Source organism: Penicillium oxalicum, chromosome IV (genome assembly GCF_001723175.1).
Source record: "Penicillium oxalicum strain HP7-1 chromosome IV, whole genome shotgun sequence".
In the NCBI taxonomy this organism is placed as follows: Eukaryota; Fungi; Ascomycota; class Eurotiomycetes; order Eurotiales; family Aspergillaceae; genus Penicillium; species Penicillium oxalicum.
In genome coordinates, this window is record NC_064653.1 from 3,131,932 (window position 1) to 3,159,541 (window position 27,610).

Genomic DNA, 27,610 nt, shown 5'->3' on the forward strand with positions numbered 1-27,610 from the left:
CGAGGTAGACATTTGACGCGGACAAAGATCGCGTGTTTACCTGGACTGCCAACCGTGCAGGTCCGGTGAGGTGCCGGGGATTCGCGAATTGCGCGCAGGAAGCCCCGCAATCCCGGAGCATCATACCCCAATCGTCCCCTTCACAGATTACTGAACCGGCACACGTTGTGAGGCAATTACTCAGGCAGCAAGCACCCAGAGAGGCGGTTAAGGCCATGCCCATACTTGCAGAAACTCAGACAGTTTCGATGGATCTCCAGGTCACCAGAAAGGAAATGGGCTTTGGGTGAACGTGCGATGAATTGGCGCACTCGATGAACCATCCAGGAGGGTCATCCTCAGCAAGGGATGGGTCCATTAAGGTCCTCTTCTATTCTGCCTGGTTCTAGAGACAAGTGAGTCAGCGACTGAAATTCAGCTCTCTAGGTTAAGTCTGCGTCAATGTCTCGGGTCACTCAGATGGGGTTCATTGCGGTACCCTCCAAGCAACAAGTGATCTAAGTTGTAAGAAACATCTCCAGGTGGACCGGGTTTGACGCGACCGACTTCTGCAGATGTAATCAGACCACGTGGTGATACTGCCTCAGTACCTGGTCAACCGTTCTTCACTGCTGATGCTGCAGCGCCCCCGGCGAGCTTCTCCATAAAAATCCATAGAGAGTTGTTACTATCATTATCGAGTCAATGTTTTTCGTCATGCGAAACCTTGGCTCAAAAATATCGCTGGACCATGGACCCAACATCCAGAGCGTGACGTACGGACTCATCAAGACCCGGAACAGGCCCCAGTCTAGAGTTGTCAACCTGAGGCATGCAAGCTATACAGAAATGGCCTAGCGCAGATCTTGAAAGAGTGCGCGTTCTAATCGGTGAAATCAACGGTGGTGTCCGACGATTGGGCCTTGCCGTCCTTTTGACATCTTGCCTTTTGACTGTCATCCATCATCACTTTGTTTTTTTTCGAAACCTCAAACCATCTCCGCCGACCCCAACTCATTGCCCGGCCCGATTCTCTATCTCATGTCTGACCGCGACTCCGTCACGCGATCGCCCTGAGGCCTCCCGTCGAACTCGCAACAGCTCTCCGAACCTCCACAAGATGGCGGACTTGGTTCAAGATGATCCATCATCTGGGGTGCAATCCTCTTCAGAGGATCAAGGCGCTGATATGCCGGTGGAGTCATTGGTTCAGGGTCGCGTGAAGCGAAGCACCGCCGGTCGGCACATGGCCGCTTTGATTGACGCCGCCGCCGACGATGACCTCACACTCTTATTTGAAGAGGTGGAGGATGATCAGGAGTTTGCGATGGATGGAGAAGTGGCGGAGGAAGAGGATGTAGGGCTGGATTCATCCTCGGACGACGATGATGATCAGGGCCCCGCTGCCCAAAACGACTACGAGGGAGAGAAAGAATTGCAAAAGGAGGAGCGCAAGAAACGACGTGCGCAGAACGACCTACGATTCCAAACTCTACGAAAACGAGTCAAAATTGACCCGACCGCCGTTTCATCCGTCCCTGCTCCGCCGCCCCGACCGAAGAAGAAGTCAGAGCGCCTCTCATGGCTCCCCACGGTAGAGGATGGCCCGACGCGGTCCTCTTCGCGTCGGCAGACAATGGTCAACAAGGAACTCACGCATGCACGCTTGAAGGATAGCCAGGAGAAACGCATTCGAATAATTGCTACGATGAAGGAGGCCGAAAAGCGCAAAGCTCATCTGAAGCCAAAGGAAATGACTCAGGAGGACCACCTCGCAGAGGCTGCTCGGGTGGAACGCACAAATAGCAAAAGTCTCAACCGCTGGGAGCTGTCGGAGAAAAAGAAGGCCGAGGAGAGAAAGGCCAAAATCGAGGCGCTACAAAATCGACGTCTCGAGGGCCCCGTTATTTCCTACTGGAGCGGAGTGGCTACGTGGGTCGATGGGAAATTGACAAAGGTGGGCAGAGTCGAAGTCAAGGCGAAGCCCGAGAAAGAAGAGCCTCGCAAGAAGAAGAAGGAAAAGGACGAGAAATCCGGCTCGGAAGCCCAAGGTGGTGTCTCGTCTGTAACTCCTGGCCCGGCACTCGATGAGAAAGCGGTATCCGCTATCGAGGTTCAGATCCCAGGCCCGACTGTAGCGGCGGCCGAGGCAGGAGCTGCGACAGAATCCGCAGAAAATGCGCCGGTCGGTACGACTTCTTCGGCCGTCAGAAACGATGGTGTCTCGGTTGAGGTCGTCGTGACTAAGAAAGCCTCGGAAGAGCAGCAGCATACTCCAGTCGAGGTGGTCTCCGAGCAGGCCACGACGACTGTATCACAGTCCGCCGTGAGTACCGAAGATAAGAATACCGATGGGACGCCCGCCGCTGAGCCGGCTGGTGATAGCAAAGCGAATGCGGAGCAAGCGAGTCAAGAGAACCAAATCGATATTCCCAATACAGCCGGGGATGACACAGGAGACCGCAAAGCCAGCACAAAAAAGGAACCTGTTCTGGTGACGGATCAAAGCCTCTCGGAAATGGACATTGATGAACCTCCAACGATCAAGCCGGAGGAGAAAGCCGAGAAGAAAGCCGAGAAGAAAGCCGAGAAGAAAGCCGAGAAGAAAGCCGAGGAGAAATCTGAGGAGATATCTGAGGGGGAAGCTGAGGGGAAACCCGAGGAAGAGCCCGATGCGATGGATCTTGATCCCAAGCCAGATAATGAGCCTGCCAAAGACGACGAAGCGCGAGAACAGCAAGAGCAAAAAACTGCTGCGGTAAATGCGGCCCAGGAATTGGGCACTGGCGGCAGCTCAGGGATCGAGACCGACCATCTACCCTCGAACAATTTGGTGGCCGATACCAAGCGGCCAGCGAATGATGAAGTACCAGCTCCGACTAGTGCATCCGCATCCGCATCGACGCCTGTGTGTGTGCCAGAGCCTGTGCATGCAGACCTCTTAGCCTCCGAGGCCCCCGAAGCTCCCAAAGGTCCCCAATCTCCTCACCCTCATATCTCGTCTGGCGATGCAGCTTCTCCACCCGCCACGTCGGCCGATGGCGCAGCATCTGCGAAACAGGACCTTGCTTCTGCTTCGGATTCGCAGCAACCGCAGGGAGAGCTTGGCAACATGAATCGTCAACAACCGACCGTGTCGCAAGAGGCCACCCCTACGGCGGGACAGCCTGAGATCCCGTCAGCTCCAGCAGCCCCTCCCGTGATTGAACACACGGGCCGCATCTTGACAATTTTGGAGAACTTCGACGATCGGACCGCGCACAGCAAGAAGTACAGCATGTACTTTAACGCCAAGAAGCCGCCCCGTTTGACCAGTAAGTATCCTGCCTGCCATCCGCGTCCGTCCTCGTCCGACAAGTGCCAAATAGTCAAGCTCAGCTCGTATTCGCCGTTGCTAATGTATCTTATAGAAATATCTTCATCCCTGTGCGTCATCACATCCCTTCCATCACGGTATCGCGATCCTGAGACGTCGCTACCGTATGCGAATTCTTTCGCGTACAAGCAAATTCGGCGAATGCTGTCGCAGGGTTACATTTGGAGCTCGATGCTGGGTTGTTTTGTCGGGCCTGGCGGGACCGCAGCTCGTGGCGTGCCTGGCCGGTTCCTTGGCAAAGAGACAGAGGAGGACGACGAAAAAGAGAAACCCAAAGAGGGAGAGGAGGTGAAATCCACGTCTGACATCGACAAAGGCAAAGCTGAGAAGCCCGTGATCGGATCTGAGGGCGACTCGAAATCCAACCCGGTGAATGTCGACGCCACGTGAGGTTTTCGCCCTTTTTCCCTTCCTCGACCTGCCATGCTGATCTGGTGTTGTAAATGTCTTGTACGAATATGTGTCATATTATTAGCCCTGTCTTGAGTAGTCCGAGACTTGAATTACATAGATACCCCCTTTTTCTGGATCCATCTCCATTTCTGATGAGAGATATACATGAACCCAAAAGCAAGACGGACAACTTTCCGCAGCCAAAGAGACAGGCCACGCAGGTAACTGATGTCGTTTATTTTGTCTGTTCCCCCCATTTTCCTCTTGCGCCATCTCTCCATAACCATGTCCGAACCAGTCTTTCCCTTGACTAGCGTTCACCAAGCAAACGGGACTCAATCATCGGATTCAAACAGACAAACAGGAGCCAAACAATGGAAAGCCCAGGGCAGCTATTCCTTCGTCGAGGCACCCCTTCAGTAGGCGTCAAAACACTCATCCCCGTCACACACAATTAAACACACACACACACACACACACACACACATTGACCCTGTGTCTCGACCAATTTATTCCACATTATGCAATCTGCTTTCAACCTGATGCAACCTTCAGCGTCCTATCCAAAGAGACATGCAATGTGTCCCCCTACGTCCCATGTAGGCAGGATACTCCTGTCGCAAGCAAATATACCTTGGTAATTTTCGCTGTGTTCCATAGCCCAGCCCGCCCACAAATGACCAGATCCATTTCAGCAGTCAATGATCACTTGGTCTCCACCGTCCACCCAGGGAACTTCTCTGCGGAAGGCGGCGGGAGCCAAATTTAACCCAGTGTAGCTACAATTGTGAGGTTTGCTTCGGCCTTTGAGCTCTAGAATTTCCCGTTGAGTACATCCTTGGTGGTCGATGATGTCTTTGGGAGATAGTATGACGAGGGGGGGGGGGGGGGGGAGGGGGGGGGGGGGGAGGTTGCGTATTTTTGATTCAATAATTTAACAAAAAGTTCATTGTTTTTTTTAGGGTTCGTTGAACTCGGGAAAAAAAAAGTCTCGAGTTATCGTGGTGCTTGGGAAAACATACTCTATACTGCAGGTCAGAATTAGATGCAAGTTATCCTCGAACACTTTCTTTCGCCTCTCGAGACTCGTTGGACGAAGCTCGTGGGAAAATCAACACGTAAAGCACGTGTCACCACCTCCTCGCCATACCTTCTCTTTGCGGATAGTTGTGGCAATGGAAAACACGGCCCTGGTTGCATTCGGCGCGGGAAAATTATGTTATCTAATTTGAGCAGCCTTCACCACCAGACCAGGGATTGCCATTTGCTTGGCAATACATCTAGTAGGTTGAAAGAGCGAATCGGTTTACATGATCATCGTTTGGGAAGTGACAAGCTCTTCCGTATTCGTGTTTTTTTTGTGGGAAAAAAAAAAGCCGAGGGGGTGGAAGTAGGTGGTGCTCTCCAGCCTGGAGTGTCTAAAGGGATATGAAAGGTGGTTGAGGTCCATCTCTGCTGCTTTTGTAAAAGTCTAGGGATATGGGACTTTGTTCTCCAATGGCTGGATTTGTATGATGCCTTGAAGTACCATGTTAAATAAATCTTGAAGGAAATCAGGGGGTGGGTAGTTATTGAGTGATCTTGCACGTTGTGCGGTGGGTACAAGTAGTAGTAAGGTTGGAGTGACTTGCTGCTAATGCTAAGATTGGTCCTCTTATAGCGTTGTTTGAATATTCATATGGGGTTACCCCATTGGCAAGAATTGGCCCCTGGGATCTACAGTGACCCGACACACGACTGTTGATCTACACTGAAGTTTTGGGGAAGATCCCCAACGAGTGTGGCGGTGCTGATAGGGATGAATTCCGTGATGACTTTTCTCCGTGATTCAGAATCGAGTTACAAGAAGTATCTGTAATAATCAGAGTAGGGTATCAGCAATCTTCGCTACTCGGAGAGGCAAAACAAGTTGACCCTCGAGAACCTATTGATTGCAATGATGCATGATATCCAGTTATGCACGCCATCAAAACTCGGTGATCCTTTTCCGTGCCGCGCAAGCCGTGCAGAATCTGATGGAATGGTGTGATGATATTGTTTGTCTGTATTCTCCTGGCCTATCCTCAAAAGAGAGAACAAATTAAGAGTGAATTTGCACGAGCATTACGCAACTTGTTATTTCTTTTTGGTTCGGAGCATATCCTTCCACAACTCTTGCTCGCTTGCTTTCCACAGAGAGCCGTAATTTCCAACTAGAAATCTCACTTGATCCACAATAGACGGCCACAGAGTGGAAAGATTTAGCGTGGATTCGCGATTTTCAAAAATCATCACGCCAGCCCCTCGGCCCCTTAGGTACTCTGCAGCTGCCACCTCGAGGTGCCATCCTATCCTGCCCAAGGTCTATATACCTGTGTCGTGTCCCTCGACCGGATGCTCAACCTGACCCATCTGAAGAGATGATTGGGCCGGCTGAAACATTACAGAACTCAGACATCACGGGCATGATGCATGTGTCCCAGGGTCGGACCCCCACGGTGGTGAGTGGGAAGATGCGAAGTCGTCCACTGGCGTGGCGGTGTCTGAGCACGGGCGGCTGCATGCCCCTTCTAGATTGGCGATCGGCGTGGTGGGCGTCGATCAAACGTGGTGTGGGCGGGACTGGGCGCTTGACTTGGGGGAAGTGGAACTATCGCACGCACCGTAGGTACATACCACGACTGTAGTAGGGAAGGACTTGCAATGATGTGGATCGTGGACTACACAAGTCGACAACTTTTCACATGTTGCGATTTACGGTGGTGGATGTCTGTGTTGACAATCGCCGGCCAGAGAGGTACGACTGTACTGTACCTCTGCCTGTCATCTGCCGTGGTCATAGTGCTCGCCCATATTAGTTATCACCGTGGTGGTGTGGAGACCTGGACTCGTCCTGGTGCTCTAGACCCGAGAGAGGAAATCGAAACTCGGGAGGGGACCTTGAGAGTCGTGCCGGAAGAATGGGTGATTGCTCGTACCTGTAGGTTAGTGAGGAGGGAGTGTCGATGTATGCCAATCGAGATGGAGGAGGAGCAAGCACCAATCGAGTGAATACATTGTCTACCTTGGAGGCCAAAAAATCAAAAACCAAAATTAGGTGACGGCAGTATTGTCTACTCGATCATGTTGATCTCGTATGAGTCAAATGGACCATGGAGTGGAGAGGCCCGTTCTATTTCTAGGTCGTGGGCGGATGGACTGATGTAACTTCAGATTCTTTCCATCGGAACAACTCTGCCGAGAGCCAAAGAGGACAAAACGAGGGGGTTTTTCGGCAGCAAAAGATTGTGAAGAACACACGGTGCTTCTGTGGACTCGAGCAGAGCGTTCACGAATGACGAGTCACGACGGCCGAGTCCTGTCCAGTCGAGTCTGTGTGGACGACGCTGATCATTTATGGACGGGGTAGCGGCAGTCTAGACTTTTCCAAGGTTCGGTCGGTGGAGCACTGGACTCGGTGGACTGTGCGTCGTGCGTACGCGGACTGCGAGTCTGGAGTCTGGACTGGATGACTCTGTGGGCTTTGGATTCCGGGTATAGGCTTCAACCGTCTGATTCTTTCCACTCTGTGGGTTGCCGTACACGTTTCTCGTTCGGCGGCATATATACCCTCGGGTGCGCCCCAGGTTCATACTCGATCAGATTTGTTCTTGATCCTGAACCGCTTCGGTACCCGAGCAACCCGCATTGATTCTTCCAATACGTGACAAAAACGATCCATTCTCAGTGTCTGTCTTTCCTCCGACAGCGCTCTTCAGGTGTGTATCTTATCAGCCAGCATTTCCTCCTTCTCGTCCAACACACACATATGCACCCCTCCACACGACCCTCTCTGGATGCCTCACTTTGACTCTCGTGCTATCGTGTTTCCGTCACGCCTTATCTCCCCCCACTCACATCTCGCCGATCGCCCGACGCTCCGATTAGCTCCCTTTCTAATCGTGGCTGGCCCTCCGAATCAGATAGCAGTCTTCTGATCTCGCCCGATCTCTCCTGACTGGGCTCTCACGCTAATCAGGCATCGTGAGCAGGTATCTGTCGAGGCCTCGTGCTGGGTGCCCCCTCGTCGGTGCATTTCTCGGGGGGTTTTGTTCTTTTTGATTTCCTTTTTTGGCCGACTTGGTCCTCCCCGATCAAATTTGTGGGAGGTTTCCCCAGGAAAAAGAAAATCAAAGAAGCCGGGAGAGGGTATACTTGACGCCGTGCTTCAAGGTCCCGAGAGCGGAGGAAAAGAAAAGATAATCACGCAATCTCCCCATTCGAGGCCCTTCCGGGGAAGGAAAGGTCCCTCGTGATTTGAACTCTTTGGCTTTCAGGCCTGTGAATGAAAGTATATGGTTGCCGTCCATCCCCTCCTGTTGATTTTTCCTTCTGTCCACCTCAAACCTGCCCGTGGATCCTGCATTGTGTCGCCATTTGAGTCAATTGTGGTTCTGGCCCAAGATCCGTCCACATCCAACCTGCACACTCCCGTTGGGCATCTCATATCACCTCCTCGTCCTCACTTGTTCATCCTTTCTGACTGGTCTGGCACACTGTCGCCGACCAACAAAATACCTCATTCTCGCCCTCTGGACCCTGTCAGCTGCCATTTCTGCCAATCCTCACTTTTTAATCCCTCATTTTGCTCCCTCCATTCCCGACAGCAATCGCGTGCTCCACCCCTTCCACACCAGGTACCGCAGACTCGTCCAGTACCTCCGAGGATAGTGCTCGGTAGTGCCGTGCTTAGTGTCCTGCCCTGCGTCCACTCCACTCCTCTGACGACAACCCACATCACCTCCCAGCCTGACCCGCTGGACCCTCCCCTGATAAGACCGTCTACAGATAGAGGCATTTTTGATCTCCAGGGCAAATAGGGGGGCCACCTGTCACAAATTCAGGACAGAAAAAAAGAAAGACGAAAAGCCCAAAAAGGCACAGGAAAGCAAAACCAAATTCTTGATCCTTCACCGCCACATTGTGGGTGTCAGGTGTGTGTGTGAGTGAGAGAGAAAGGCCACGAGTAACCGGGCCAGAGGACCCTCCCCCCTCAAAAATCAAGGGCTATCAGAAATTCAATATGACTCAAATGATGGCCCCCCATCGTCGTTCCGCTTCCTCTTCTCATCTTCCCAAATCAAAGACGACTGTGACCGCTCGTCCTGGTGCCCATCGTCGCGGCACCTCGGCCATTACCCTCTCCATCTCCAAATTGGGTTCAGGTCATTCACCCCGATCGCATTCCCGGGGAACTATCACGGCCGACGACGATTTAGATATGGCCGCCAGCTTTTTGAACTTTTGGTAAGTCCATCGTCATCGTTGTTCCACTATGTTAGAATATGGTTTTGTTTCCCTCCCTTTGATGGGTTGATCTCGACGGGATCGACCGTGGCCCTTGTTCCTTTGGGAGGACAGCTGGTGGTGGTTCTCCTTTGGGAAATCGAGGATGTACAGATCCTTATCTTTGACCCGTTGCACTGTCCTCCCTGCAGACGGTGCAGACCGCCGATATCTTGGATGTCGCCCTGGATTCCATGCATGTTGCCGTCATACGCAGGGAGTGGTGTCAATTGGCACGATAAGATCTGATCCTGGTCCTTTTTTTTTTAAAAAAAAAAAAAACGGGGGAACATTCGACTCGTTTTTGCTCCCCAACTCGATTCTTTTTTTTTCTTATTATGTATGTCTTGCTCATTGAAACACGGACACTAATATCAATCTGTTTTTCCAGCGCCACATGTGAGCGTCAAATTACCGTTCCCAACAATTCTATTCTATACTGCAGTGAAAGGTACGCCCATTGCGCCCCGGACGTGATCTATCCCCCCCGTCATCAAACATCCCTCTACCAGCTCGCGAGTTACAAGATCGATTCCTGTCTTCGTGCCCCTTCCACTGTTCAATTCCCCAGAATATTCGAGATTGCCTCTCGATTATACTTGCACGAGAGGACCCTATCACCAAGACCACTTCATCGCATTGTCTAGTCCACCAAACTGACTCTCCACCAGCTGTCGCCGCAAGGACTCTGCAAAGCCACTCTCGGCCTCTGTTCCACCTCAATCAACACTAGCCACCAACCATCACCATCATTATCGTCATTCCTCCCCATACACAAACACTTCTAGCACGCCCATCCCTATGTCCGTGTCACCACCAACATCACCTCCTCTGTCCCCGCGGACCATCGTCGCCCCCATGACTCCCACTCGAGTCCCATCATCTATTTCCGCCTCGCTGCCCAGCATCAGGATACCTCCTGCCATCCACAACGCCAAGTCAGATCTTGACCCCACCGAATGGAAGCCCGTATTAGGTCCCCGCGCCATCAGCATCACCGGTACCACCGGTGTCAGCCCGCTCGCCACCTCGGATGCCTGGAGCTACCTCTCGCACTTTCACGGTGGCGCCTCGACTATGCTCGCGCGTCGCCCTCATCGCAGCACTACTAGTCTCTCCGCTCTCGACGGGGCACCCACTCCTTCTCTAACCCATGCCGCCTCTGTCGCATCGTCCGTGTCCAGCACCGCTTCTTCGGATGAGCACAAACCCGAGCACGAGCATGGGTATGAGTACGGAGGACCCTCCCCCCTGGCTCACCGTCCCCTCCCACCCCGTCACAACCCTTCTTTCTCGCTGTCTCATGCGGTCGAGAATGGCGTGGCCTTGGTGGTTCCGCACGTTGCCGCGGTGGCTGTCCAGGATGTTGAGAGTGACAGTGGCTCCATCTTCCCTGCCAGCAGTGCCGTGTGGGAAGACGATGCAAAGACTAAGCGAACTTGCCCGATTCTGATGCGCGGGTCCGCTCAGAAAGGCAAGGCCTAGTTTTCTCTTTCTCTCTTTTGTTTCTTTGGGGGTTACACGCGCACTCGGGCGTGGTATCATCTTACCCGTGCAAGAGATTTATGTTCCCCGGGGGATTCAATCAAAAGATGACCCTGAAAATAGAAAGGAATATCTTTCTTCTCCAAATGAAAATGATAAACAAGGAAAAAAAAGAAAAGGGCGAGGGTGAGAGAAAGACAGAGAGAGATGATTGCATCTCATCTTCTTGTCATTCGCCAGCAGCTGGATTTCGTTTTCCTGTCTTTTTTCCTTATCATCCCCGTATCTCTATTCAATCAGACCATTTGGTGCAACATATTCCAGACGTCCAGCTAGATTGCTTGTATGTGGAGCGAAGCAATGGGATTAGAAAGAATAGAGTCTTTTTTTTTTCTTTGGTTTTCAAAGTTCTAGTTTCCCCCTTTTCCTACTGAGGATTCCTTCTGTATAGTGTCGAATTGTTAACACCCTCCCACATTCACATAAGGAATTTCCACTGAGAAAACCTCCGAGATATGTTCACGCACCACCTATATCAGGTACTACCCTTTAGCTGGAGGAACCAATGAATCAAACCCCAAGGACAAGTTCGCCGGTCCATAGCTAGATAGACAAAGTAGCACAGAGTTGAGGATCTCAATAAATTAAAACTCCACACCAAGGCGGAGATCTCGATCGCCATCTCCATCTCGCATCAAACATCAAACATCAGCCTCGAGGATCCGTTCCACATTCTCCATTCCCTGCTCGACAGACTCGTTGGTATCGGTTCTAAAGATGCGAAGAGAAACGGGCGGGATTAGGACCCGGTCAGCTTGGCTCGGCTCGGTTCGATACGCATGATGTAGTAGTGAATGAATTCGAAGGCATGGGGCATGGTAGTTGGAATGGATGTGGGATGAATAAAAATTGATGTGGCGCGGTTTCAAGTTATGAGTATGGTATGGTGATCATTTGGAAGGAACTGTGCATCCCCAATCTCAACTCACGACACGCAGACATAAAACTCACCTCGTCATCATCCGCACCTCGGTTTGGATTCGCGGGATTCCACTATGGTGAACGCATGTGTGGGCGACGCCAATCACTCGCATGACTAGATCCCATGGTCCTTCTGTAGATGTTTGGGTAAAAAGGAAGGAGGGGGAGAAAACGGTGTCAGCGTGGAATTATTTTGAAAAAAAAAAGGGCTCTAGAACGGTCAAGGGAACAAATCAAGACAAGAAGGGAAAAAAACCAAGAAAGAGAGAGACGAGGTGTTAGTGCCTTACCTATACGTGTACCTGTCGGATGCATTTCATTTTTGAGTCCTGATTCACGGACGAGGCGCTGAACGCCTGCAATCTTGTGGGCAAAGGAGGAGGTGGAGGATCCGATCTTGGAGTCGAGGAGGAAGGGGTGTAGATTGAGTTAGTGGGATTAAGTAGAGGATTTTTTCTAAAATGGGGGGTGGGTAGGAGATTGAGGGGATGGAATTTCAATGTTGTGCGATTTATGTCGGTTTATTTTCTCTGTGCAGGTATGGATGTCTTTTTTTTTCTTTCCCCATTTTTGGCCAATTCTACGGCTCTTGACGTGTGTGAATTGAGGCCAGATAGATGGTTGTTGAAACACGAGACTCACCGGGACCAAGGAGAAATCGGCGGTGCAATAAGAGGGTGTATCGGCTGTTGATGCTGTAGATGTCATTCTGGCTGTGGTTCTTTTTTTCTTTTTGGTTCCTTGATTGGAGATCTGAAGGGGTCAAATGATGATCAACAGGGAACGGTTAAGGAAGGGATTATATAGATTAGCTTTGTGTCTTTTTACATACATGGGGCAGACGCTTTTAAACCGTCATTCTGACATTTGACAGATAGTTTTGCGGAGAAGAATACCGAGTACTGAGGTTGAGATCAATGTCAGGCCAGTGACTTGAACAATGTAAATTGTTGATTTGAATCCTGAACTCGTCGAGCTAAGAGTACCTAGGTACCAAAGGTTCTTCTACTACTAGTTATTTTGCAAGGCCCTTGTCCATTGAACCCATGGCCTCGACATTGACGCATGGTGCATGTTTCATGAATCGTGCAAATTTCCTGCATGGAATCGACCGAGCCGTACTTGTGCAAAGCAACTTTAGTATGCTACTCCTTAGTTACAACATTTAATGCGCTACGCTTACTTTGATAAGCAGGATGCTTGGCCAGATACTTGTATTCCCCTTTGCCACAATGATCAGAAGCACGTTACGCTCTCCGACAACACAACATCGGCAATGATATCATGAACCGATCATTTTGTCTTCATCGCCAAAAGAAAACAAACCACCCCACCTGCTTTACCGATTCAAGCAATTATCGATCTTCGACTCCACTTCGGATTGGATTGTGGACCCAATGCAGCGCAGGCAGGCGATCTGCACCTCATACTGACCCAGCATGATTTTCTCCCCGGACCATTCCATCAACCGGGGCGAACGCTCAGTTCAGGTTTCTTCTTTCTTTCTTTCTTTCTTTCTTTTTTTTTTTAAAAAACAAGATCATCCCACAAGCACGCAACAGTGCAATCATACGAGATTTGGCCGCCCAGGGACCTTTTCGTTTCCACCCAATGACACTCCTAGTCCTCTTGTCATTCGAGACGGGTTCGGGGAATCAACGCAAAATACTTATGATGTAAGAAATAGGTGGAACTTACCTCGGTGCATACATTCGTAGGACTACATAAAGCCACAAGGTCTTCCAAGGACGTGTCTTCCAATTCACATCTCTCTGAGAATCAGAACACACAGTGCCCAGAAAAGATTACTTGACAAGAATCTTTACACACCCATTCACCCACATTACCCCCCCGACACACACAGATCATATTTACCATGACCCCAATCCGCCAGTCTATAAGCCGTCTCGGCGCTCAACACTTGCACGCGGCTCCGTCGATCGCGCGGCTACAAGCCTCCCGCACCACGCAGCGTAAATCCTACGCCACCTCACCCAATGCGCTCGCAGATAGCAAGGGCACTCCACTCTGGTATGTTGATCACACACTGTCCACTCGACAATCGAGCACTGAGTTCACTCGAGATACATTTTACAAAGAATCTCGATCACCCTCCTTCGCTAGTGGGTCTTTTTCTATTTGTACGAGTCGGACTTGCTGATGGGAACTATCTTTTCTTTCCAGGATGTACGGAATCATCGCCGCGGGCGCAGGAAGTATCCTGTACTTGTGGAAAAAAGGCAATGCCAAAGCCAAGGCTCAGGCGGGTGCCACGCAATTGGAGCATCAGCGTGATGGTGGTGTGAAATAAATTCCAAAGGAAGATGTGTTTTGAGCAGAGCGTGGAATGTTTTATGGATCGCCCATATCTACCCATACGGGTATGAAGGTAGATTGTTATATGAATATTGGTGTGGATCTTTTGGACCCGTGGGTACCTAAATAGAGCCGAATACATACGTGAATTCCGTCGCCTTGCCAGGCGAGAGTAAGCAAAAATAGGGCATCACCTCATACTATTGTCAGTCTGCCAGGATATCGTTCTGGTCTCCCCTCAGGGCGTAGATCTCTACTCCGCCTTGATTGGAGGTGATGAGACATAATAGTCTGAATTTCCGCCCAGGCGAGATCTCATTCTAATACTTGTACGCCAGCCCAGCGATAACATCACTTTTGAGTTTTCTTTGTCGACTACTTCATGAGACTCGCCACTTATGAATGTGGTCACTGGACGGCATTACACGCCATATAAGATTAGACCTTTCGTGGATGATATACCCTTCCACTGTCAAGCACCTCGCTTGAAATCAATCGTCAAACATATTGAATAGATTCGTCCGCTGCGTATCAATCGTCTCTATAAGCCAGGCCAACCTCATCATTTGAAGTGAATCATCCAATTGGCATGTGCGCACACATAACCACATAGTATAGGTGCTATGAAACATCACCATAACTTATCATGTGTCTCCACCCTTCCCCCTTTAATTCTCCTTACCATCCAGATCAGTGAAGAAAATGTATCCAAAGCTCGCGCTAGAGTCATTGAAACGCAACTTTTTATCAATCCGGTCAATAGCCTCCAGGTCTGACTTTTCCAAGTCAAACACCCCCTGGAAATTCTGCGCAATGCGCTCAGCAGACTTGGACTTGGGAATCACGGAGCGGCCGTGAGCAATGCCCCATGCTATTTTCAAAACAAAAAGACGGTTAGAAACTCGATTCTCCTCCAAAACAAAATAGAAATTCAAACCAAGATTGGTCATGAGGGATTTGTCCCAAAACTCACCGAGAGCAACCTGATTCGAGCTCTTGCCGTACTTCTTCCCAATCTCAACGAGGGTCTTGTCGTCGACCAACTTGCCGTGCTTCTCCTGCGCCTTGTAGATCTCATTCTGGTTGCCAAAGGGCGAGTACTGGGTAACGTGGATGCCTTTTTCCTTGTGATAGTCCATGAATTCCTTCTGTTGCAACCATGGGTGACATTCCATCTGGTGGACGGCGGGCACCACCTCGGTGTTCTGGATAAGACGGTCGACTTCCTTTTTGGCAAAGTTGCTGATACCGATGGCCTTGACCTTGCCGGTCTTGAGAAGTTTTTCCATGGCTTTGTATGTCTGTATATGTGGCGGGATTCGAAACGAGTAATTAGTAGTTTATCTTTCATTTTGTGGGTGTGTGCATGTGTGTGTGTGTGGTATCGGTGCAACTTACATCAACATAGTCAATATCGTCGGTTAGAGTGTTACCGTCCTTGTCCTTGGGGAACATCTCATCTCCACGCTTAAAGGCGACGGGCCAGTGCATGAGGAACAAATCGATGTAGTCGAGACCGAGATCATTCAGCGAGTCTTGCAGCGCGGGACCAACATCGTCCGGGTGATGCTTGTTATTCCACAATTTGGTGGTCACAAAGATCTCGTTTCGAGGGACACCACTCTCCCTGATACCCTTGCCGACTGATCCCTCGGTTCCGTAGCTAAAATGCCAAGCCACTCTCGCAGTTAGAAAATATAGAAATGAAAGGCCAAGAAAAAGGATAGTGTCAAGAATCGTCAAATTCCTGATGAGACGGGACTTTTAAAGATAAAGTCAATGACGTACCACCGCGCCGTGTCAATGTGACGATATCCAGCCTTGAGCGCCTCCTTGACAGCAGATTCTTGCGCATCGGCATCTTGCCAGGTTCCCAGACCCAAAGCTGGAATCTCAGCTCCAGTGTTGAGCTTGAACGTCTTGACTCCTTCGAACGGCATGGTGATGGTGGTAGATGCTGATGATATGGTATATGAATGTATGGATATGGTGTTGTGGTGTTTGTTCGTCAACGAAGTGATATTTCTTATTTGAGAGATTTGATATCAATCAAAAACAAAAATTGCAAGAGCGAAGCCCAAGACAAAAAAAAAAGATGGGTCAATTCGCGCGATTATTGCGCATTTAAATACACAAACGTTGGACATGTCCGTCTGCCCAGCTAGTTTTCGACCTTCCAACGAGCTATCGCAATCGTCCAGTAGTGGTTCAATATTGACCAATATTACGTCCTTATGACATGATGAGCTGAATACGTAGATTTCGTCTCAGTTCCGAGGTGAAGGAGCAACATACATAATAGGAGGGGCCTTGCACGATTAATAAAAAAAAATGGGTAAAGTGGACTGACGGGTGGACTACTGTGAGTTGTGTCGGAAACAAAAAGCAAGTTTACAATCCATAGTTCGTGACGTAACAGCGCGCGAAGAGGAATCCAGGGACTTCTGGGCTGGATGGAAATATCGCCACTTTTTCAAAACATCGTGCAGCATCAAAACAAGCATGAAAGGCAATAATAGACTGTTGAAACAAACAATTTGGCTAAGAGCCGTAGGGTGCTTCAAGGTTCGTGTGTATATCAAGGGCGGGCAGGTACCTGGATAGACTACTTATACGGTCGCGTATGGCATGTGGATCCTGCGTTGATCTCCTCGGGTTTGTCTTGATCTACATTTGTTTCCATTTTGGGTATGCTCGAGACTCTTCTCACAAACTTGGCTTTTTCATTCAATGTTTTGATTTGATTGTGGCTGAAATGCATGCAAAGGGAGGAACGTGGCTTTCTCTGTTCGATTGCGGGCGAATAATGAACAAAAGCAAGCAGTGGACAACATGACTTTAAGAGTACGATTCTGAACCGATCTCGAAGACGTGGCTTTGACACCGTTTTGATCATTTAGTTATTTTGATTGTTTCTTAAATTAACACAAGCATTTACAACCACCTCATCGAGTGTTTCAATATATTCCGTGACAGTCGCTCTTTTCTTCAATCAATCAACTCAATCATTTCGGATTGGCATCACTCGATCTCATACTGTTGTCTATCTGTCCGAGATAATCGCTAGACCACACTATCCCAGCTTGCTCAGACACGGAATCTATGAGCAGGATTTTTGTATTTCTCACCTAGGCAAGACTGTTCATGTGAGCCATTATTCCATGAGAATGGAGCTAGGAAAACACATCTCTAGCACCTACCTTCAAGTCCTAACCAAATATCATATACTCTCCCAATCACAAGGGCACGCTATAATAAGAAAACCGTATACCTGCATCTGGATCTATATAATATCGTGTAGCTAGTACTTTCAATTACTCCTCTGAGAGGATTCCTTCGAGGACAAATCCCGAGAGACAAGTAAGCGAACAAGATAAGGGGTTTTTTTTTGAAAAAGTGGTAAGGGCCTAACCTACCAAAGTTGTCTTCCCAGTCATTTTTCCAAACCATGACCTATTTCTTTAAGTCTTCGAAATCAGGGGCTGCCTTAGTGTCCTTAGCGTGATAGTCCATCTAGGCATCAATTAAAGCTAGATAGTGTACTATATCTGACATGCGGCTGTAATTTCCGCGCTAGGCTATCTGTATAATTCTATCAATACCTTGATTCCCCGATTTCACTTGAGGCAAGGATAGTCACCTATTCTCAAGTGACAGTTGAGGGGTGAATCCATGCTCCATGTGAAACATGAGCGACGCTAGTGCAAACATATCAGATGCCTTGGACAAAGTCGGTGAGGGGCTATTGACCGGAAATGGGAGATATGGAAAGACAGGGTTGGGTTGGCCGCAAGGGCTAGCAGCGCTGAAATCACAAAGAATCGAATCACAAAGAATGGCCGAAAACTGATCGTCAAAAAGCATGTTATCAACCCTTACATCCGCGTGCACAGCCCCAAGGCTATAGAGATTACGCAGAGCATCCGCGATATCGCGGTATAATCTGATCAGGCAAGCCTGTGTTGATGTCATATCCACAGGTAGTTGTTGATATCTGCGGAGATATAAACCCTCTGGTTGATCGGTATCGGTGGCTTCTATAGTATGGGGATGTGGTCTATCTTTCAGCAGCTGCAGAACAGCTTGTTCGTTTTTCAACAAATTGAAATGAAATAATGTGTCCGAGACATAATGCCAATGGTCGCTTCGAGAGGCATCACTACTCGGCGGTGCGAAAATTCGACAAGTCTTGAGAACAATTTGGTCGTTCACATTGTAGACCTGGCCAGCAGCTCCGACACCCAGGACATCCAGATCATGCTGGGGTTGTAAATGCGCAGTGTAGGTTTCACATGTTGAAGGATCTTCTGGCGTATCGAGCGGGATATTAGACTCGAGATCATTCGAGGTTTCGTTTGGACGTGAAAGTTTTTGTTGTTGTATGTACGACGACAGATTAACTATACATGAAAATAAGTTCAAGGCGTCTATGATTAGAGAAAGGAAAGGAGGCCAGAGGGGTGCATATAGCATACATGTCACATGATTTATTTCTCACACAACCCTCTCCTCTGAAACCAAAAAAAAGACCGAGAATCCTATCAGTAAAATCGAATTGCCCCTACCACTTCATTGACTTTCAGGGCTTAGGGCCGAAGTCGATTTGAAACTTTCCTTGTACTTTAAGAGCCGAAACTGGCATGGGTGCTCTGAGCCCCGAGTTCGAGGAAACGTATTGGGCAAAGGCATAGGGCTATCGAGTCAAGTAGGTACATTCTGACACAGCGATTTCTATTAGCGTTTTAGGTTCAAGTTTGCAGGGAGCCAAAACTACGTAGAAAATAAGATTGGTCTGGAACTAGTGCTTATCGACTGAAGCCACAGGTACAGATATAGGCGCTATAAGGAAAAAATTGGAGACAACGGCCAAATATTAGATTCTGTAACAGGAGACTCAAGGGGTCAGACATATTAGGGACCATCGAGAGGCAGCGGAGGTGGAATAAGATCGTTGAAAGACCCCGCGAGAGAGAGGGCAGAGGATTGTCCCATGGCTACTCGACTCGGCTAGGCGAGAAGGAGGGGCCCTGAGGATGGAATACAGAGGGGAGCTATTTTTGGGGCCGTTTTAGTCGCCAGGAGAAAGAGAGAGGAACCAACCGTTGATGTCAAGCGTTAACAGAAAATTCGGACAGAGGTGGGTGACTATCAGTCACAACTAGGTGTAGAAGAGGGACGGATCCCTGTGCAAAATGACGGGTAAAAAGGCGGCCGATTCTGGCGCCAAAGACTGTCATTTTCCCGCGTCCTTTACACCGTTCCCTATTTGCTAGGTAGTAAAATTGTCCGAGGGTTCTCCTTATTCAGAAGCTATGGCCTGCCCTTCCCTGCGGGGTAATTTTACCCCTGATTCTCAATCAGAAGAATCATCACTGCAGAGCTCAGGGAAGAATGTTTGTACAAAGTCCTGATCGAGGAGTCCATAGGCAGATGTAACGTTGGCGGCGGACAATCCAAATGAAGAAGTGGACGATGACGCCACACCGATATGCTGCTGCTGGTAATGATGAGGGATATCCCCCATTGACTGGCCAAGGACTGCCGGCTCGGTTGTAAGCACGTCGGCAATTCGAATGGTGGTTTCCTTCTGAACATTCGACCTTTCCCTTTCGGACTCGGTTGATCCCTGCGACCTCTGCCTCAGCGAGGAATCAACCGAACCACCCGCGAAAGTCTTCCGATGCCACGTGGGGGGCGGCAGCATATCCCCGACCTGAAATTTCATCGAATTTGCCAATTGTCGCAGCGTATTGTCGCACAGTTGCCAGGCCCGTCGGGAAGCCACGCTGTTCTCGGAGGTCTGATGAAGCCACCGGATGCACTTTTTGGTCAGTGGGATGAGAAGACGTTCTCCTTCGGGCATATGGACATAGCCGAAGGAAATTTCAAGAATCATGATTGCCACGGCCTGCATGACGGAATGAAGCAGGGACCACCACGGTCCATGACGGTGTGTTGAGCTAAGGGTCTGCCCGTCGGGGATCAAGTGGGTGATCTGGGCGGCCGATTCCAACGCCGAAAGACTCATCGTCTTATTGAAGTCATTCAGTACCTGCCTCTTGCCCCGGGAGGACGACTTATGCTGGCAGAGACACGGCCGACCCAGCAAGATCTTGGAGCCGTGGTACTGTAGTGCCAATTGCATCTTTTGATTGTAGTATACGTCTTGGATGTTGAAGGCCAGAAAGTCCAGGGTCTTGGGCAGGGTGGAGAACCAAATGTCAATCTTGCCACCCAGTTCGGCCAGAATGACCTGGATGTACGACCAGTCTCGTTTCGCCGAGCGAATGGCGTATACCCGGTCGAGAATCTCTTGCGTGATCATTGTCAGATCACACGAGTATAGAAAGCATAGCGCTGAACTGACAGGCTGATCTCGAAGCCAATGACGGGTGGCCCGGATATCACCTACCCCCCCGGATTGACCCATCGGCGTACCGGGAGTGTACAGGCTTGCCATGGTGGCGTTGATCCGGCCATCGCGCAGCACAGGGTCGGTCAACAGGGACGAGGCGTTTGGTGCCGGGAGCGCAACTTCCTCCCACGGGAGCGGAAAGGGCGAGCTGCACATGTTGACGGAGACGCACGTCGGGCGACCGGTCATCATGCCGAGCTTGTTCTCCAGTGAGAATAATGACCACCACACCCGATTGCGAATCTCCTTGGAGATGCCAGGCACTGCCGGGCTGTTGTTTCTCAAATTGAGACCCAACGAGATGGCTGAGCGAACCGCCAAGGCCGAGATTCGCCATGCTCTGTGATACGAAAAAAAAAAAGAATAGTTAGAAGAACCCTGTCGGGGTGCTCGTAGAAAGAGTTGGGGCAAGAGGAGTCCCCTACCGGTGGATTTGATCGATGGTGAGAAGGTAGAAGGTGATCAACCCTTCTAGCTGAACCTGTTGCAGATCGGGATGACGGAAGAGATCGTCGCCTTCCAAACTCAGCATTCGGGCACGTGCGAGATAGATCAGATGATCCTCCGCTTCATCGCGCCATTCCAATTCGGCCAATTGCGCATAACTTGCCGCCACGGCAAAGATGGTGTTTAAGATGGCGATCCACTTGTCGCCGGGTAGTACCGTCTCATCGAAGAAGGCTCGATATTGATCTTGAAACAATGGGCGATTGATGATGGGAAAATATGGATGCGCCACGGCCAGATAGGTGTCCAGCAATGTGTCGGCCAAGGGCCGAGGCGGTACCCAGTACTTTTGAACTGGCTCTGCGACGTGAATATCAAAGTCGTCGAGATGATAATTCAGATTTTTGGGGAGGTCCGCCAGGGTGCCATCAACTCCCACTTGCGTGCCGGGGCCTGACTTTTTGCGGCGCTGGACAGCGGTCTCCTGCAGTCGTTGCATCCAGGTGATTTCCGAACTCTTGCCCAAATGGCCGGTAGCTCGAGATTGCTCGGACCGATTGAGATCCTCACTCACTTGATCCTGAGCTTCCAGGGAGCCCACCGACGAGGATGAGCTGGGGGGCTTGTCCATTTCCGCCAGGGACGAGGCTCTCGACCGGATGGCATTGCCGGTGGATGGATCACTGGAGATATACCCCGTCTCCAAGCGTTGCTGTCAATCGTCACTTTTAGTATCTGATCGACCATCCCCTCCTCTCCGTCTCTGGGTTGTGGAGTGTTCTCAATCTCTCCATCGTATCAGTTGCAGTCCCAGGAAGATGGTTCACCTACCAGTAATTCTCGCACTCTCTTCGCTGTGCGTCCCGAGACCAGAGGCTCAACCTCTCCCAACAGGCTTTGGCATTCTTGCAGTTTTTTGGATAATTCTTCCTGCCGCCTGGTCACCATCGAACCGAAGAGAAAAGAAGAAAAATTTCAGCCCTTGTTTCTGAGCAGTTTTGCGCAACCCACCCATCCACACAGACACACTCACACTCACTCACCGACTCACCGACTCGGTCGATTCACTCCGATCCACGTGTACTGCAGTGACGTGGGTGTGAGGGTGTGCATGTGGGAATGGAAGGAGAAAGGAGGGAGGTTTTCGAGGGTAAAGTCTCGAGAGTGTTGACCATTTACATTTTCATTTTCTCACGTAACGGTGGTGGATACACGCACTTCATGTCTAACTCGTGACATTGTCTACAAACCGGACTCTCGCCGCTGCATTTCGTCTTTCGCATGTGGCAGGAGGCACAGGCCCGAGGGACTCGTCGATGATGCCTGGACGGTGCGCCCGGCCGATTCCGCGGGATGGGCAGCTTGGCGCTCGGTGTGATGGTCCCGATGGATGAGCCTGAAAAGGTGCGCGCGCTGGACGAGGATGAGGTCCTTCGCACATCCGGCACAGGGACGGTGCCGAGGCCATGGCTGTGACTCTGCCCAGTCGCATCCCCCCGGCCTGAAAGGGGAGCGTCGGGCATTCGAAATGGATGATGCTCTTTGCGTGCCTGTCTCTGTTACCCTTGCTTCTTCCTCTCTGTTTATCCTCTTTTTTTTTCCCCCTGTGGTATCCGACTGTATACGGGACGATGCGGAGGTGGACTTTTGTTGTGAGAAAAGCACACGATTAGGTCATCTGATGGACTAGTTGGCAGGGTTCTCGCGGGGATCCCTTCTTTGGAATTTTCGCCAATTCTTCCGAGGGAACGCTGGTGATGATTGACACGACGGAGCGGAGCTGGCGTGTGGCAGGTGAATCGTGAGAAGGTGGCCGTGGGGGAGGGGAAAGGAGGTTGGAGATGGAAGAAAGGAGCTGTCACTGGAATTTTTCATTTTTTATTTCTGTTTTCCCTTCTTCCCTTTCTCTTGTCTCTCTCTCTCTCTTCCGTCTTGCTCTCCCAAAATCTAAATCCAAATCGGAAAATCCATCGAACGGATCAGGCGAGGCTCATCTGATCGGTGCACCCAACAACCAACAACCCGCACTCGCACCAGCCAGCCAGATGACGCGCGACGGCAGGATGGACTCCACTCTCTACAATCCTGGATGCTTCTGGACCACCATCCCGCCATGAAATCCTTCTTTTCAGGGAACGAGTTCGGGGACCGACTCGACGCAGTGACTCCCTGCTATTTGGGCCTATAGCTCCCCCTTCCACTTGGCTGAAAAGGTTGTGGCGGAAAAGGTCTCTCCAGCCAGCCACATTCGCCTCCTATCTTTCTACCTTGGGTGTCGATAATTCATCGGCCGCAGTCGACATTCGGATTTGGTCGCGAGAGGGAGAAGGGGGGGGGGGGGGGGGGGATGAGAAAGAGTGACCCAAATCAAGATTTGGGACAGGCCCACCCTGGTCAGATGAGAGTTTGGCTGGATCGTAGACGATTACGGTCAAAGTACTGCAGAGTGCAGAATATTATTATTGCCGTCCTCCTGTGAACCATAGTACTTTTTTTTCTTACCCGGGATTCTCGCATTTCTTGTTGACTGGTTGAATTGAATGCACCTGGGGTCTCGAGTCCAGTAGACACAATGCACCGGGAGTCTACGGGTATCTCGCGTGTCAATTGAGCCGGGGTGGAAAAGAGAAAGAGAAGATCAAAAGCCCGGCCCATTTAGTCTATTCATTGGGGGGATGACCGAGATGCAAAAAAAAGGTTCTGCGACAAGTAAAAAAAAAGCATGCCGGGGATCCGTTAGTGGTGCATCACCAACCATTCATTGGCAGCTGTCATGGCCGTCAGAGTCGAGCCATCGATCAAATCATTCTTCAACTACGAGAACCGAATGTGTAGCTCGTTCAGCGTGGTCACGCAGCCCGCTTCAGAACATGTCATCCACCTTTTGCCCCCCTCCTTGGCGCCATAGAAGTGGAACTGAACCCTTAGTTAATCCTTGCCGACATATCAACCGAGAGATGCTCATACTCTGTCCAGCTCAGGTGCAGTCACAAGGAGTGGACGAACTTCTCTAGAACATGTATCCTCCAAGTGATGGAAAGCCGCCCCTTGACCCGTCATATGTGCGGGTGACGTCAGAGGGAACTGGGGATTTTCCACAGAATCTTGAAAAGTCGGAACTCGGTTGCCCCTGAGAGTCTAATCCCGATGTGGACTAGTCAGACCAGAATTACATAAGCAACTGCATGAGGTTAGTCCTCTGACTCCCGATCCTTTCGGGTGTACAACAATCGGAACTCTCTACCTGTTGAGAACTGGAGTGTATATCATTATGAACATTCTTATTATCTATACCCTCCAAGCCATCGTCCCCACTTGATTAAGCCTTCGACAAAGATCGAGTCCACGACGTGTGACGTGTACAGATCAACCTACCTATAAAAGCAAATCATTATGATCAAATATTGAGTGCCCAAAAAGAATAAAAAGAACTGTCCATAACCTTGTCAAACACATTCCGCACCTGCAATGGTTCCAAATTATCAGGTGACACAACTGGAGACTCCTTGATGGGCGCCTCGCACAAGAACCTCACCCCCAGGGGGAGGGGAAAGGAAAAGAAAAGAAAAAGAAAAGTATAACGGTCGGGCCTTCCGTCCAATCGGAGCGATTGGCGTAAAATGTCACAAGATTCAGTCTTCTTTTTTATCTTTAATCTTTTTTTTCTTCCTTCCTTCCGTTCTCTTTCCTTCTCCTTTTCTGAATTGATGGTCCATGTGTCAAAAATGATCAACGATCCGATTAAAGGGGGGGAAAAAAGAACCTTTAGTGTACAGTAAAAAAGTCCTCTGACCTCAACCTCTGGCCTGCAGTCAGACCATCAGGCGAGAGTTGTCCATTCCTCACCGTTCCACCGTCCAGAGTTGTCCAGAGTCTAGACTCGACCAGCGATTCCAAAAAGTCCAAAGCAACCAGCTGATGGACCTGATCCACTCGACGGACTGCAGTCCCGGCCGAGCCGTTGCTGCTGGTCCGATTGAACATGGATCGTTGAAAATCAAAACCAAACAAACCGGGGGAGGGGGCGCGACGGTTTGTCTAAGAGACCAGTGGACGCCCGGTGGACGGCCTGTGGTTGAAAGACGCCATGAGAACCAAGATGATCACCGTTCAAGAATATGCAGCATGAACGAGAGGGGGAGGGGGGGGTCCCCCCCTGTGAGCTAGGAGGAGTGTGGATTCCTGTCAAAATCCAGGATGGGGGTGTGGAACCAAGTTTAAGCTTATCAATTGACGAGGAACTGAAATCTGGGTCGTGTCGTGTCGACTGACTACAGTTGGTCACTTGGTAGTACGTAGTACTATCTGGATGTACTTTGTCGTATGTCCTTCGAATTATAGTCATCAACCTTTGCAGCAAAACCACTCATCAACTTCACTTGGATTGAAAGTGAAATATTTCCAAAGAGGAAGACAGGAAAGGGAAGAAAAACATCCTAACGAGATACAAGATGATAAATCACCTCGACCAGTGGCAACCCATATACCATAATCCATAATCCAAAGTCCCATTTGTTCCACTATTCCCCCCATCCAAGCTCAGCACCAACCCCTCAACAAGCTACCCGGGCATACACGCCACACGGCTGTCATCGTCGTTGTCCTAGTCTTCTTTATTCGAATCTCCCTTAAAAGTCACCAGCAGTAATACAGCACGTCCAACAGTTCGCTGCAGCCTTGAACATGAGCTCAGACTAAACCCCCCATCGGGAAAAAAATTTGTCAGTTTCTTCTCTCAGATAAACATCTCGCCGATCTCTCTCTCTCCCTCTATCTCTCTTGTGGAAAATAAAAACAAAGAAACTCACATAGAGATCCGCACACCGCGCCTGACTCTTCTCAGGATAACACTGTCCCAAACAGAATGCATTCCCCGCATCCACACCGGTCGGTTTCCCGATCAACACCGGCGCAACCTCACTTCCCGGCTGTAACGGGTCAACGGGCGCGAGATTGCTCTTCGGAATCGCATATGCATGGTCCCTGGTGCCAGTTCGGGATTCTGAAAAAGGGAGATCCGCTAATGCCTCGGATGCACTCGAGACAGGACGAGAAGATGCTTTGCGGATGAATTGGGCGGAGCTCTGGACGGCGAGCAGGGTGGTGGAGATGATGGTGAGGGAAGGGAAATGCATGGTGGCGGGGTGGAATAGCTGCTTGATTGGGAGTGATACCGTCTGGAGATGTGTTGGAGGTGAGATGGCGTGTTTGTATGGACTTTAACAGGTTGGATACTGGGGGAGGTAGAAAGGAGGAACTGGATTATTTTTTGGGGGGGGGGGGGGGGGGGGGGAATCCAAGAAAGGGAGGACTTTTGCCCTAACGCGATAGAACGTGTTTGTGTCAGTGGACATTCTTCGAGTGATGGGACTCGAGGAATGTCATTTCATCACCTGTGGAACTGGCGAACTTTCATATACACATACAACAAGAAAGGGAAAGGGAAGGGGGGTCTCTAGGGGGAGGAACCTTGGGTGGATGATTCGAAAGTAAACACAAGCGAATAAGTGCTAGTTTGAACTAGTAAGACTTGAGTTCAAAAGAGGTAGGTTGGAGCTCAAGGTAGTCTGTTTTTTTTTAACTTAATTGACGAGATCAATGTTCAAGACGCTTTTTGAAGGAGCTCTAAGAGCGACCTCGACACGTTGGAGAATCACGTCCCTTGCAGACAGCACGCGGTGGTCGGGCGAGCTGAGAACCCTTGGCATGGGGACGGACGTGACGACCTTGTCACCTTCATGTCGCGGTACATAGAAAGCATTGCATTTTGCCCAGGTTGTGTGCTGGATGTATACCGAGGTTCAAAGTTTGAGATAAAAAAAAGAAAATCCCAAGTTGTCAGTCTTATGTCTGGGTTCACCCCCCTCTCTGTGTATAGTAGACCGTTGCATGCCTATTTCTATTTGGATTTGTCATGCCACATTGATCAGATGGAATTCAATGTTCATTCATTTGAATAGACCTTCAGGGAGAAACAGAACGGCGTGTGTCCAAATGGCGAGTACCTATTCAGAGGGTATCCCTTCTTCTTGTGCCTTGATGTCATGAAAATTCACTATCGACTGTCAACAGATGATCGTGACTACTATTGTTGTTGTCTTTAGGTTTTGTCAGATCTATCACACATAGATACCGACAAGGGAGCTTTCAGCTTCCCAGCACACAGAACGGGCGGGACTGGAGTCGTCAGGGACTAGTCGACTTGGATAAAAATCCATACGCCCAATGTGCACAAATACACCCGTGAGAGAACCATAATGGTCTCCCCGGCGGCTGGACGATGGCAAATCTAGTAGGGATGAGGTTGAACGCAAGAAACGTATATATAGTCTCTATATCCCGCGAAAAGATACAGAGAGACAAGATATATCCAATGACAGGTCTGTACTCTATCGATTGTCCAGCCATATTGACAAAGGACAAATTTACCTTGGAGGGCCTATTCCCGATGCGCGGTGACAAAAAGGATCCCTGGGCCGAAGACGAGCGTTCCACGGATCCGATTGCTGTCAGTTGAAAAAAAAAAAAAATAACGACACGGTGGTGTGGGGGACAAAAGCACAGCAAAATGTATATACTCATCACATCGGGCAGTTGGTTGCGGTCGTTGTTTTTTGTTTTTCCACCAACTACCCTAGACTTTTTTATCCTAGATTTTGCTCTGTTCACCACTGACAGGGACCGGCGCAACATGGACCAACCCAGGAGAGGTGGCCGTTTTGCGTCAAGTGAGGGCTGCGTCGGGCTTGACCCATGTCTGACGATGTGAAGACGTCTTCTCCCTGACACATACAATACCCAGATAATGTCTGTAGCAATGGTCGTCCATTTCACGGAACCTGCGTCAGTCATCCTGCGGCCTGGTAGTCCCACAACCCGTGGTCACTGTCAGCCTGTGCCGAGCTTGTCGAGGA

General features: G+C 50.0%; 6 protein-coding genes across 6 annotated transcripts; 3 read left to right on the forward strand and 3 right to left on the reverse strand.

Moving 5' to 3' along the window:
• Positions 1–1,099: 1,099 nt before the first annotated feature.
• On the forward strand, positions 1,100–3,745 carry POX_d05861 (uncharacterized protein; the record flags this gene model as incomplete). Its single annotated transcript, XM_050114697.1, has 1 exon — positions 1,100–3,745. The coding sequence occupies one exon, from the start codon at positions 1,100–1,102 to the stop codon at positions 3,743–3,745; it is 2,646 nt and encodes an 881-aa protein (XP_049969648.1).
• Positions 3,746–8,789: 5,044 nt separating this feature from the next.
• Positions 8,790–10,537, forward strand: POX_d05862 (uncharacterized protein; the record flags this gene model as incomplete). The annotated part of the gene is made up of 2 exons (XM_050114698.1): positions 8,790–9,013; positions 9,724–10,537. The coding sequence occupies 2 exons, from the start codon at positions 8,790–8,792 to the stop codon at positions 10,535–10,537; spliced, it is 1,038 nt and encodes a 345-aa protein (XP_049969649.1).
• A 2,857-nt stretch (positions 10,538–13,394) lies between these two features.
• Positions 13,395–13,829, forward strand: POX_d05863 (uncharacterized protein; the record flags this gene model as incomplete). Its single annotated transcript, XM_050114699.1, has 2 exons — positions 13,395–13,549; positions 13,703–13,829. The coding sequence occupies 2 exons, from the start codon at positions 13,395–13,397 to the stop codon at positions 13,827–13,829; spliced, it is 282 nt and encodes a 93-aa protein (XP_049969650.1).
• A 673-nt stretch (positions 13,830–14,502) lies between these two features.
• On the reverse strand, positions 14,503–15,774 carry POX_d05864 (putative oxidoreductase; the record flags this gene model as incomplete). The annotated part of the gene is made up of 3 exons (XM_050114700.1): positions 14,503–15,135; positions 15,233–15,497; positions 15,623–15,774. The coding sequence occupies 3 exons, from the start codon at positions 15,772–15,774 to the stop codon at positions 14,503–14,505; spliced, it is 1,050 nt and encodes a 349-aa protein (XP_049969651.1).
• Positions 15,775–17,470: 1,696 nt separating this feature from the next.
• POX_d05865 (uncharacterized protein) lies at positions 17,471–18,307 on the reverse strand (the record flags this gene model as incomplete). The annotated part of the gene is made up of 1 exon (XM_050114701.1): positions 17,471–18,307. The coding sequence occupies one exon, from the start codon at positions 18,305–18,307 to the stop codon at positions 17,471–17,473; it is 837 nt and encodes a 278-aa protein (XP_049969652.1).
• Positions 18,308–19,187: 880 nt separating this feature from the next.
• Positions 19,188–25,831, reverse strand: POX_d05866 (uncharacterized protein; the record flags this gene model as incomplete). Its single annotated transcript, XM_050114702.1, has 3 exons — positions 19,188–20,589; positions 20,675–21,408; positions 25,505–25,831. 3 exons carry the CDS (start codon positions 25,829–25,831, stop codon positions 19,188–19,190), a joined length of 2,463 nt encoding a protein of 820 aa, XP_049969653.1.
• Positions 25,832–27,610: the final 1,779 nt, after the last annotated feature.